The sequence below is a fragment of the Martes martes genome (assembly GCF_963455335.1).
Source record: "Martes martes genome assembly, chromosome: 11".
Taxonomy (NCBI): Eukaryota; Metazoa; Chordata; class Mammalia; order Carnivora; family Mustelidae; genus Martes; species Martes martes.
In genome coordinates this window covers 66333647-66346537 of record NC_137899.1, presented here as the reverse complement: position 1 = coordinate 66346537, position 12891 = coordinate 66333647, and the positions used below count along the sequence as shown (strand labels likewise).

Sequence of the window (12891 nt, the reverse complement as noted above, 5' to 3'; positions counted from 1 at the left end):
AGGTATTCATACTTTCTGGTGAGGCATAATATTCCATTGTATATATGGACCATATCTTCTTTATCCATTCGTCTTTTGAAGGGCATCTTGGCTTTTTCCGCAGTTGGCGATTGTGGCTATTGCTGCTATGAACACTGGGGTAAATATTGCCCTTGTTTTCACTACATCTATATCTTTGGAGTAAATACTCAGTAGTGCAATTGCAGGGTCGTAGGGTAGCTCTACTCTTAATTTTTTGAGCAATCTCCACACTGTTTTCCAAAGTGGCTTTACAAAATTTCATCCCCACCAACAGTGTAAGAAGGTTCACCTTTCTCCACATCCCCTCCAAAATCTGTTGCTTCCTGTCTTGTTAATTTTGGCCATTCTAACTGGTGTAAGGTGGTATCTCAATGTGGTTTTTATTTGAATTCCCCTGATGGCTAATGATGATGAACATTTTTTCATGTGTCTGCTATGATTATCTGTTTTTTGGTTGTTGAGTTTGAGGAATTCTTTACAGATCTTGGATATCAGCCCTTTGTAGTGTCATTTGCGAATATCTTCTCCCATTCCGTGGGCTGCCTCTTTGTTTTGTTGACTGTTTCCTTTGCCATGCAGAAACTCTTTATCTTGATGGCGTCCAAAAAGTTCATTTTCACATTTGTTTCCTTTGCCTTTGGAGACATGTCTTGAAAGAAGTTGTTGTGGCCGATGTTGAAGAAGTTGCTGCCTATGTTCACCTCTAGGATTTTGATGAATTCCTGTCTCACGTTGAAGTCTTTCATCCATTTTGAGTTTATCTTTTGTGTATGGTGTAAAGGAATGGTCGAGTTTCATTCTTCTATATATACTTGTCCAATTTTCCCAGCACCATTTATTGAAGAGACAGTCTTTTTTCCACTGGTATTTTTTCCTGCTTTGTCAAAAATTATTTGACCATAGAGTTTTGAGGGTTCTGGGTTCTTTACTCTGTTCCACTGGTCTGTGTGTGTATTTTTATGCCAGTACCATGCTGCCTTGGTGATCACAGCTTTGTAATAGAGCTTGAAATCAGGCAACGTGATGCTCCCAACTTTGTTTTTCTTTTTCAACATTTCCTTAGTGATTCAGGGTCTTTTCTGGTTCCATACAAATTTTAGGATTGTTTGTTCCAGCTCTTTGAAAAATGCTTGTGGTATTTGGATCAGGATGGCATTGATAGTATAGATTGCTCTGGGCAGTATAGACATTTTAACAACGTGATAGAACAAATCAATAAGAGAAGAGAGAAGAACCACATGGTCCTCTCCGAAAAAGTATTTGACAAAATACAGCATCATTTCCTGATTAAAACTCTTCAGATTATAGGGATAGAGGGAACGTTCCTCAACCTCGCAGAATCCATCTGTGAAAAACCCACAGTGAATATCATTCTTAATGGGGAAAAGCTGAGAGTCTTCCCATTGAGATCAGGAACACGACAAGGATGCCCACTCCTGCCACCGTTGTTCAATTAGGAGTCCTAGCACTTCTAGCACTGCAGTCAGACAACAAAGAGAAATAAAAGGTATTTAAGTTGGCAAAGAAGAACTCAAACTCTCTCTCTTTGCAGATGACATGATACTTTATATAGAAAACCCAAAAGACTCCACCCCCAAATTACTAGAACTCATAGAGTAATTCAGTAATGTGGCAGGATACAAAATCAATGCACAGAAATCAGTTGCTTTCTTATACACTAACAGTGAAACTATAGAAAGGGAAATTAGAGAATCGATTCTATTTACTATAGCGCCAAAACCCGTAAGATACCTTGGAATAAACCTAACCAAAGAGGTAAAGGATCTATACTCGAGGAACTACAGAACACTCATGAAAGAAATAGAAGAAGACACAAAAAGATGGAAAAACATTCCATGCACATGGGTTGGAAAAATAAACATTGTTATCATTGTGGTTTTGATTTGTATTTCACTGATAATTAATGACATTGAGAATATCTGTTAGCTATTTGCATATCTTTGGTGGATAAATACCTGTTCAAGTCCTTTGCCCATTTTTAAATAAAGTTGTCTTTCCCTAGAGTATTATGAGTTATTTGTATATATTTTGGGTATTAAGCTCTTATCAGATATATGTTCTGCAAATATTTTCTCCCATTCTGTACATTGCTTTTTTACTCTGTTGATTGTGTCCTTTGCTGTCCAGAAGCTTTTAATTGGATCCAATCTTATTTATCTGTGTATCTGATAAGGGATTAATATCATTAAGAAGATAAGAGGTAATGAGTGTTGGAGAGGATGTAATAGGAAGGGAGTGAACCCTTCTGCTTTGTTGGTGTGAATTTAAATTGGCCAGCCACTATGGAAATGACTATGGGAAGTTCCTTATAAAATTAAAGATAGAACTATCATATGATCTAGCAATTCCATTTTTAAGTGTATATATCCAAAAGAAATGAAAACAGAATATCAAAGAGATATTTGCTCTTGCATGTTTATTGCAGCAGTGCTCACACTAGCCAAGGTGTGGAAACAACTAAGTGTCAACAAATAAATGCATAAAGAAAATGGGACATATATATCTCACATACACATAAACACAATGGAATATTCTGCTATAAGAGAGAAGGAAATCCTGCCAGGTTTGACAATGTAGATGGACGTTGAGGGCTTTGTTCTAAGTGAAGTAAGTCAGGCAGAAAAAGATAAATACTGTATCATATCACTAATATGTGGAAACTAAAAAAGCCAAACTAGCAGAAACAGACTTGAATGATGGTTACCAGGGTGTGGGGGTGGAGGTTGGGAAATAGGAAGCTATTGGCCAAAGAGTACGCTCTTGCAATTAGATGAATGGGGGCACCTGTGTAGCTCATTTGGTTAAGTGTCTTGATCTCAGGGTTGTGAGTTCAAGCCCTGCTTTGGGCTCCATGCTGGGTGTGGGCTTAAAAAAGAAAGAGAAGAAAAAAAAAAAGATGAGTTTTAGGGATCTAATGCACAGTGAAGTGGTTATAGTTAACAATATTTTTTTATGTACTTGAAAGTTGCTAGGAGAGTAGATCTTAAATGTTCTTACTGCTAAAATGAAATGAGAGTTTTGTGACATAATGGTTTCAGCTAACACTGCAGTGGTAATCACATTGTAATAGATAAGTGTATCCAATCAACATGTGTACACCTTCAACTTATATGTTGTTAGAAGTCAATTATATCTTAATAAATCGGGGAGGGGGAAGTAATAGGAGAGTCCTTGGTAGAGATTCTAGTAAATAATTATTTATTCATAATAAATTCATAATAAAAAGGGTACTATTCCATTACCTAGAATATTACCTGGAGCCACTTAAACCTACCTTGTCTATTTTGGGGGGAGGAAGTAGGTAGTGGGATATTTAGGCTGAGAGAACAAGAAATGACAAAAGGTTTGAGAGTACGATTTTAGCCCTAAACTTCCAAATTCTGGGTAGCTGATCTATGGAACTTATAACAATTTATGCATCCTCTGACTCTGAGATTTGATGGTAGCTTCTTGCTATGCTGAGCTTGTTTTATGAGGCACTTGATAATGTGTTGAAGAGAGGTTTGCCGAGCGGTTTGTCCTTGCCTATTCTTCCCTACCACCAGCAAGTCAGTTCCTTTAGGGTGGAGATACCATTGGTACTCTAGTATCCATTGAAGGAATTTGAATTTATAGCACTGTTTTTAAGAAAAAAACTATTTTAAACTCCAAGCAACTAAGGTATAAGCAAAGCTCTGGAAAACTATATTCAGGTAAATTGATTATTACTTCAAAGTATTACCATCTTCAGCTGTTTAAAACAAACATCTCCTTGGGATTCTTGGGTGAATTACTCATTGTTTCTGTACTTACAAATTTTTTGAAACTGTACAGTGGACCCCTAACTTCATTAGTACTGAATGTTAAATTGCATGGGACTTTTCTCTCCAAAGGCCCAAACAAAAGAATTCCTGGGCCCAGTCATAATAATGACTGTGAATGCAGTCTTCTAAAATAAAAGAAATGGTAATACTGTAATTAGCAGTAGAGCTCTGCAACCTTCAATTTAATAAAATATAACCCAAATAAAATATTGGATACTTGGAATCATAGAGCATATTGCCTTTCCACCCTGGCTTCTTTCACCTAGCAATATGCATTTAAGGTTTCCCCATGTCTTTTCACGACTCTGGATAGCTCATTTTTTTATACTGTTGAATAATATTTCATTGTACGGATATACCACAATTTGTTTACCCATTCACCTCTTGAAGGACATCATGGTTGCTTCTAGTCTTCAGTGATTCTATAGACATTTGTTTGCAGGTTTTGCATGCATGTAAGATTTTAACTCAAGTGGGTAAATACCCAGGAGTGTGATTGGTGGATTGTATTGTAAGGCTACGTTTAATTTTATAAGAAACTGCCAATTTTATCAGGTTTTTGGATTTCAACCATTGTAGTAGGTATGTAGAAGATTGTCCTTGTTGCTTTAATTTACAGTTGCCTAATGGAATATTACATTTACCAGCTTTACATGTGGTTATTTGTTATCTGTATATATTCTTTGGGTAAGGTATTTGTTCAGATCTTTTGCCCATTTTTAAAAATTTTTCTATTTTATTTATTTATTTTTTAAAGATTTTTATTTATTTATTTATTTGTCAGACAGAGACCACAAGTAGGCAGAGAGGCAGGCAGAGAGAGAGGAAGGGAAGCAGGCTCCCCGCCAAGCAGGGAGCCCGATGCGGGGCTCGATCCCAGGACCCCAGGACCACGACCCAAGCCAAAAGCAGAGGCCTCAATCCACTGAACCACCCAGGTGCCCCCTTTTGCCCATTTTTAAATTGGGCTATTTTCTGATTTCTGAGTTTTAAGGATTCTTGGTATGTTTTGCATACCAGACCTTTATCAGATATGAGCTTTGCAAAGATTTTCTCACAGTTTCTTCCTTGTCTTAATTTTCTTAATAGTGTCTTTTACAGAACTGAGGTTTTTAATTTTAAGAATGTCCAATTTACTAATTTTTTTCATGGGTCCTGCTTCTGATTTTATATCTAAAAACTCATTATCAAATAAGGTCATCTAGGTTTTCTCCTTATGTTATCTTTTAGAAGTTTTATAGTTTGTGTTTTAAATTTAGGTCTAAGATCCATTTTGAGTTAATTTTTTTTGGAAAGGTGTAAGGTCTAGGTCTAGGTTCATCTTTTGTGGATGGATGTCCAAGTCTTCCAGCCCATTTCTTGGAAAGGCTATCATTTCTCCATTTAATTACCTTTGCTCCTTTGTCAAACATTTAGTTGCTTGTAATTGTGTGGATCTGTTTCTGGGCTTTCTGTTTTAGTGCATTGTTTAATTTGCCTATTATTTTTCCAATACTGTGTTGTCTTGATTACTGCAGTTTTGGGAAAGTCTTAAAAGTCAGCTAGTATCCAGCTTTTTTAGAGTTTTCTTTTTGTCTTTGGTTTTGAGCAGTTTTTACCATGATATGCCTAAGTGTGGTCAAGTTTTTCTTTGTTTTTTAATTTATCCCTTGTTGGGGATTTGTAATATTTTATGAATTAGTGTTTGATTTCTTCTACAAATGTTGGGAACTTCTCAGATATAATCTCTTTAAATACAGCTTTTATTTCAGTCCTTCATCCCCTTCTGAGATATACAGTAAAATATATTAGATCTTTACACTATATGTTCTGTATCTATTATGTTCTTTCATATATTTTTCATTTCTATCATTTTATACTTTTTTCTAAATGTTTTCTTCTACCTTCCTTATCACTTCTTTGTTTGATTCTGTTTAATTTGTTTTTAAATCCATCTCTGACTTCTTAATAGTGACTATTGTAATATTTAGCTACACATTTCACTTTCTATTATGGCTTCCAATATTCTCCTGGAATTTTCAGTATTATCTGTTATTTCTTTGCACATATCAAAGGGATAGTCTATGTCTGATGATGCCAAACATGTTTCTGAGTAGTTTGCAAGAAAAGAGCTGTTTTTGCATTTTTAAAGTGTTGTTTAAAAAAAACAGAAGAAGAATATACAACAGAGACTGTATGTGGCCCACAGAGTATAACACATTTACTATCTGACTTTTTACATAAAATATCTACGGACCCATGAAGTAGATTCTTTATGGATCTGTTTCTATTGTCATAGTGATGATGTCTTATCTCCTCTATCTGGTTAATTTTGATGTGGTATTGGATATTGTACATGAACAATTACAGAGTTAATTTGGGACTATGTTGATATTAACTTCTTCCAGAGAAGATTGAAAGTTGCTTCTGGTAGGCAGATAAAGGCACTAGCAATCTTGAATCACCACATGCAGTGAGAGAATGAGCTAATTCAAAGGTGGGCTTTAGTCTGTCTGAAGGCTGCTTAATTTCTCCTTCTTCCTGTCTCATACAACAGCCCAAACTAAAGCTTGGGACTTAGCTGAGATCACATTCTTGGTGTGTCCTGAGTACTGAGTCCATTGAAATCTCTCAACTGCCTCTGTTAGACTCTGCTTCTGTGGGAATTGGCAGATGTTTCTGGGATAAAAGCAACTTAAAATATCATGCTCATCACTGTATATTTTCATCTCTTCTCTGGTTTTAACTTCCTAATTCTTTTTTGCTTTGTTAGTAATCTATGGATTTCATACAGGTTTTGAAATATTTTTTTCCCTAGCCTTTCTAGTTCTTAATGATAAGGTTGGTTCAAATTATTTTGACTGTCATTATTGGAAATAAATGCAACTCTTATATTTACTTATATTTACAATGAAGTGTTTGTTTTTTACTTTTTTTTCATGTTTGCTTTTTTAATATTTTTATTTCAGATAGCTTCATTATTTCCCATGTATGTTGTGGGGTACATTGAGCCAAACAAATTTCAGAAGATCATTTATATGAACATGGTAACATTTTTAATATTCAAATGTCAAATATTAAAATAAGATTTCATGATTTATAAAACATTACTGACTATTTTATGGGTACCTTTTTGCAAGTAGTATTTAATTAATATATATGGTATGGATATTATCCAGAAGGATAGATTACATTATTATATATCTATACCTATAATATTCAGATCTATAATATTCAGATGTTTTATGTTCTGGTGAAACTTTAAAAAAATGTTAGTTTTATTTATTATTGTCACTACTTTGGAAATTGCTTTTTCTCCCCAAGACCTGAGACTTTTGGCACTTTGCATTAATATGACACTGTATATTTTGTTTTTGCATTTTTTTAAATCTCAGTTTCTAAACATACATATATTTTAGATAAGAAAATAAAGCAAGGCTTTGTTAGTGATGGAAATCCTCAAGTGGTCCAACAAAAATAATATCGGAAAATTAATATTTATGACTAAGTCTTTCTTATTATATCACTCCATTATTGAATCAATAGAAGCACTAGTGCTTTTTTTCTGTTTTCTTTATATCAAGTATCAGAGAAGTAAGGTTAAATTCTGTATATAATTTATGGTGTTGAAAAACTTAGAACCTATCCATGTTTTGAAATTCTATTATCATTTGGCTGGGATCTATCTGTTTGTTAATCTTATTTATGCACATGAAGTTTGTATTAGAAATGACTATGCCTGTAGACAAAGTATGCGTTATGCTATATATCTAATAACAATAAAACATATTTCCTTTCTTCAATTGGCAGGTTTCAGTTCTTCTTTGTTTTGTTTTGATGTTTGGAAATCCAATGTATTTATCTTCTTATTATTCTTCATCTTTGTTAATGACATTGGTAAGTGTTTGCTAAGCTCATGAAGATTTTATTTTTAACTGTCATATAGTAGGTTTACTCATGTAATATAAGTTTAGGAGAATAAATAGTACCCTTCCCTGATTATTATTTACTCACATGAAAAACTTTTTCCCAAATAATGCTTTTTCTCTCTCTCATTCTTGAAAAATGAATACAATATTAAGTTTCTCTCTTTAAAGTAATGTCCAGGTAAATATTTCTTAAAAATCTTAAGGTAAAAAGACTTACTTTAAAACTATGCCATAATTTATAATAAAAATTAGTTATTTCCTTCTACATCACTTCAGTACACTATATAGTTACTGCAATGACATTTACCATTTCCCAAAACATTTTTGGAACTCCTCTGAAATGCTTTCACAGACTATGGCACATCCTTTTGAATATCTTCATTGGCGGCAAATCTTCATCTTTCAAGGGTGGGTTTAATTTTGGAAATGACCAAAACCTTGTGAACAAGGTAGGTGATTAGATCTTGGGTAATCTAGATCTTGATCAGAAAATGGTGTGACAGTAATTAGACTGATTTTCTTGACCATAGCTAAATTATCTCTGAAGGCAGTTTGGAAAAAGGAGTTTCAAACTGTTTTGAGCAATGGCAACGTGATTAGAATAATATATATATAGTCTAACAATATTTTATATATAGTCTATAAAGTAACTCATGTGGCTTACTTCCATGGGATAACACTCGTTTGAATATGTATTTGGAATGATGGTTCAGCGAAATTGTTTCATTGCTTTATAGTCACACTTCTAATATTCATGAAACAGAACATGGAGTGTTTTCCTCCACTAGAATGTTTCTGAGATATTATCTTTCCACAATGATCAGAAATGATATGAACCACAGTAATACCAAAATATGGCACTTTTTCATGTATGGTGCATTGACTGACTCTTGAGATTGTCCCTATATTTTAATATTTTGCTCCCCAAGCCTTTTTTTTCTTTGGCCTCATACCAACTAATGTCTTCTTTTTCTTTTTCCTCAAAAACATTTTCAACATTTTATCAAGCTTTGTTATCCTTACAAAGTAGAGAACTTGGAATCATCTACCTCTTTTTATGAAAACACTTTATTTTGAAGTGTAGCACACATCTAGGAAACTACATGAAACAAAAGATTTGTATACTTAGTACTATTACTAATAACTACTGATAAATCAACTATTATTTGACAAATATGCCATCAAGCTATATGAAATAAGAGAGAAAGACAAATACTGTCTTTCCATTTGTGTCTTTAGTTTCTTTCAGCAATGTTTTGTAGTTCAGTGTATTAAGTCTTTCATGCCTTTAGCTAAGTTTATTCTTAATATTTTATTCTTTTTCAAGCTATTGTAAGTGGGAGTGTTTTCTTAATTTCCTTTTCAGAGTGTTGTTAGTGTGTAGAAATGCAACATATTTTTGTATGTTGATTTTGTATCCTGCTACTTTTTAAAAGTTAATTCTAATAGTGTGTGTGTATGATATTTAGTGTTCTCTTCATAGAAGATCACATCCTCTGCAGAGAGAGAGAATTTTACATCTTCCTTTACAATTTTTATGCCTTTTATTTCTTTTTCTTGCTTTATTGCTGTAGCTAGGACTTCCAGTACTATATTGAATAGAAATCATTAAAATTGTCATTCTTGCCTTTTTCCTCACCTTAGAGTAAAAGCTTACAGTTTTTCACCATTTAGTATGATGTTAGCTGTGGGATTTTCAAATATGACTCTTATTATGTTAAGGTAATTTTCCTCTATTCCTAGTTTGTTGAGAGTTTTTATCGTGATAGGATGTTGAATTTCATCAAATGTTTTCCTGCATCTATTGAGATGATCTTGTGATTTTAATCCCTCATTCTGGTATTGTAGCATGTTAGGTTAATTGATTTGCATATGTTGAACCATCCTGCTTGCAAGATAAATCTCACTTAATCATGGTGTATGATCCTTTTAACGTGTGCTGTTAAATCTGGTTTGCTTGTATTTTGTTAAGAATTTTTGCATTTATGTTCACCAGGGATATTAGTCTATAGGTTAATTTTCTTGTAGTGTCCTTGTCTGGCTTTGGTATCAGGGTCATGCTGGCCTCATGAAACATGTTTGGAAATGTTATCTCTTTCTAAGTTTTTTGGAACAGTTCAAGAAGGGTTGACACTAATTTTTCCTTAAATGTCTGGTGGAGTTCACAAGCAAAGCCATCTGGTCCTGGTCTTCTCTTTGTTGGGAGTTTTTTGTTTTGTTTTTGTTTTTATTCAATCACCTTACTAGTTATAGGTGCTCAGAGTTTCTGTTTCTTTATGATTCTGTCTTGGTAGATTGTATACTTCTAGGAACGTATCTCTTCTATGTAATCCAATTTGTTAGCATCTAGTAGTCTTTTATAATCTATTTTGTTTGGGTTTAGTTGTTTCAGATGGGAGAGTATGTGTAATTCTTGTTATATCAACTTGATCAGAAGCAGAAATTCCCATATACAATATGGAGTATTATGCCTCCATCAGAAAGGATGAATACCCAACTTTTGTAGCAACATGGACGGGACTGGAAGAGATTATGCTGAGTGAAATAAGTCAAGCAGAGAGAGCCAATTATCATATGGTTTCACTTATTTGTGGAGCATAACAAATAACATGGAGGACATGGGGAGATGGAGAGAAGAAGGGAATTGAGGGAAATTGGAAGGGAAGGAGAACCATGAGAGACTATGGACACTGAAAAACAACCTGAGGGTTTTGAAGAGGAGGGGGGTGGGAGGTTGGGGGAACCAGGTGGTGGGTATTGGGGAGGGCACGTATTGCATGGAGCACTGGATGTGGTGCAAAAACAATGAATACTGTTACACTGAAAAGAAATAAAAATAAATTTTTAAAAAGGGCTTCAAAGTCATCTAAGTTTGGGCAATATGCAGATAACAAAGTCAAATTCTTCTTTATTAAAGCATTTTCCATACCTTTAAAAAAAAATCAAATCCACATGATTGCTGCAGGTACACTGCTTGCTGAATTCATTCCCTGATCTTAAAGTCTATAAATTGAATTTCTGTACACTGAGTTTCTAATAGGAGGGATACCTCATGGACTCTGATGCCAGATAGCCAGGGTTCAAATTCCAGCTCTGCCATTTAGTAGCTGTGTGATTTCAGGCTATTCTTAACCATCCCGTGCCTCAATTTCCCTCTCTGTTAAATGGGGACAAGAATAGCATCCAGCACATAGCATTGGTGGAAAGATTAAATGAGTTAATACATGCAAAGGCATAACAATAGCACCTGGCACATATCAAGCACCCTAGGAGCATATGTTGCTATTATTAATTTCGTGATTATTAATTTTTATTACTACTTCTATCTGAATTTAAAGAAAACTTTATGTCGTTGGGGCTCCTGGGTGGCTCAGTGGGTTGGGCCTCTGTCTTTGGCTCAGATATTGATCTCAGGGTCCTGGGATCAAGCCCCGAATGGGGTTTTCTGCTTGGCGGGGAGCCTGCTTCCCCCTCTCTCTCTGCCTGCCTCTCTGCCTACTTGTGATCTCTTTCTCTGTCAAATAAATAAATAAAATCTTTAAAAAAAAAGAAGGAGAAATTCCATCTTGATTGATTTTAATAATTTATTTTTGGGGTAAAATATTACGTTTATAAGAATAAGAAATATACAAAAAGCTATATTCAGAAAATGTCACTCCCTCCCATTTCTTCTTATCCCATTCTCTCCACCTCTCTTTTCACCTTGGTTGTACCTTTCTTGTAAGATATCTCATTGGTTTTCTGGTTTGCCCATTTAGTTGTTTTTATTTTCTTTTTTTGTACTAATAAATATTACATATTTTTAAAATTATATTTCCTCTTATTTACATGAAAAGTAGCATACTATATTCTGCACTTTGGTTTATCAGCCTGTTGTGGATATCATGTAACAATCTATCCTGGATATCATTCTATATAATTTCACAGAGCTCTTCTTCATTCCTTTTATAGCTTCATAGTACTGCACTGTGGATGTTCCATAGATAATTCAACTACTGTTCGATGTTTGGGCATGTAGGTTGTGCCTACATTTTGTATTTATAGTGTTACAATGTATAATCTGGTACATTTATGTTTTCCTGTTGTTGGAAGTTCAGGAATCCTGGCTCACCTTGAACTAACTAGATGATGCAAAATTCCACTCAAAATCTATGTAATACACAGGCCTAAGATTTCAGTTTCTTATAGGAAGCTTTTTTTTTTTTTTCATCCCAAACTTGAGAATAAACAACTACTGTGTCACCTTGTAGCAATGGTAGGAGGAGTACTCCTACTAATTGAGTGTCTGTCAGTTTGGGCTGCTGTAGTAAAAATATTATAGACTGGATAACTTACACAGAAATTCATTTTTCACAGTTCTAGGGTCTGGGAAGTCCATGATCAGGGTGCCAGTCAATTTGGTTCTTGGTGAGGGCCCTTTTCTTGATTTGCAGATACCTTCACCGTATCCTTACATAGTGGAGAGACATCTCTCCCATATTTCTTCTTATAATAGCACTAGTCCTCTTCATGAGGGCTCCATCCTCATGGTCTAATTACTTCCCAAAGGTTTCACCTTCCCATATGTCACATTGAGGATTAGAGTTTCAACACATATGTTTGGTGTAGAACATAAACATTTAGTTGATAGCACCTCAGGTGGACTGAGGGTATAGTTTGGGAGGGCCCCAGCTTATGCCTGTCTCAAGTTCACATTCTTACCTTCCATAATCCCAAGCCCTTTTCTACTTTTGGTGCAATTCCATAGTGAAAACTTTATCCTGCTGCCCCCCTTTAAGACTACCCTATATTCTCTTCTAATTGTTTCAGTTTTTTAAAGTCATCTTCTTTTCTCTGGCACCTGGAAAATTCATTTTCTTTCTTACACGTTCACTTAGGCATATTTTAAGCATTTTAAAATATTTTATTTAGGAATTCAGAGAGAAAGGGTTTTTATGTTAACTTAGACCACTAATTTTGATGGGTGACGTACATATACCCTTGCATGGACACACCTCCCGCATACCATCTATACCCTGAGAGGATTGACTTACACAAGACATCTCAAGTAACTCAGTGAGGAATTAACTTGACTCTAAAAGCAACTTTTTGGCACACAAAGCATTTAGCTCTCACTACAAGGAAATTTTCCAGGTCCA

The 12891-nt window shown here is 34.6% G+C and overlaps 1 protein-coding gene across 1 annotated transcript in view; it reads left to right on the top strand.

Annotated features, from left to right (window-relative positions):
• DPY19L2 (dpy-19 like 2) overlaps positions 1-12891 on the top strand; it is a gene marked incomplete at both ends in the record, with an annotated part of 86897 nt that overhangs the window by 30316 nt on the left and 43690 nt on the right. Inside the window, 2 exons of the mRNA XM_080819083.1 lie at positions 6794-6871; positions 7635-7721. Coding sequence (XP_080675209.1) covers positions 6794-6871; positions 7635-7721 — 165 coding nt within the window. The remainder of the gene's footprint in view (positions 1-6793; positions 6872-7634; positions 7722-12891) is intronic.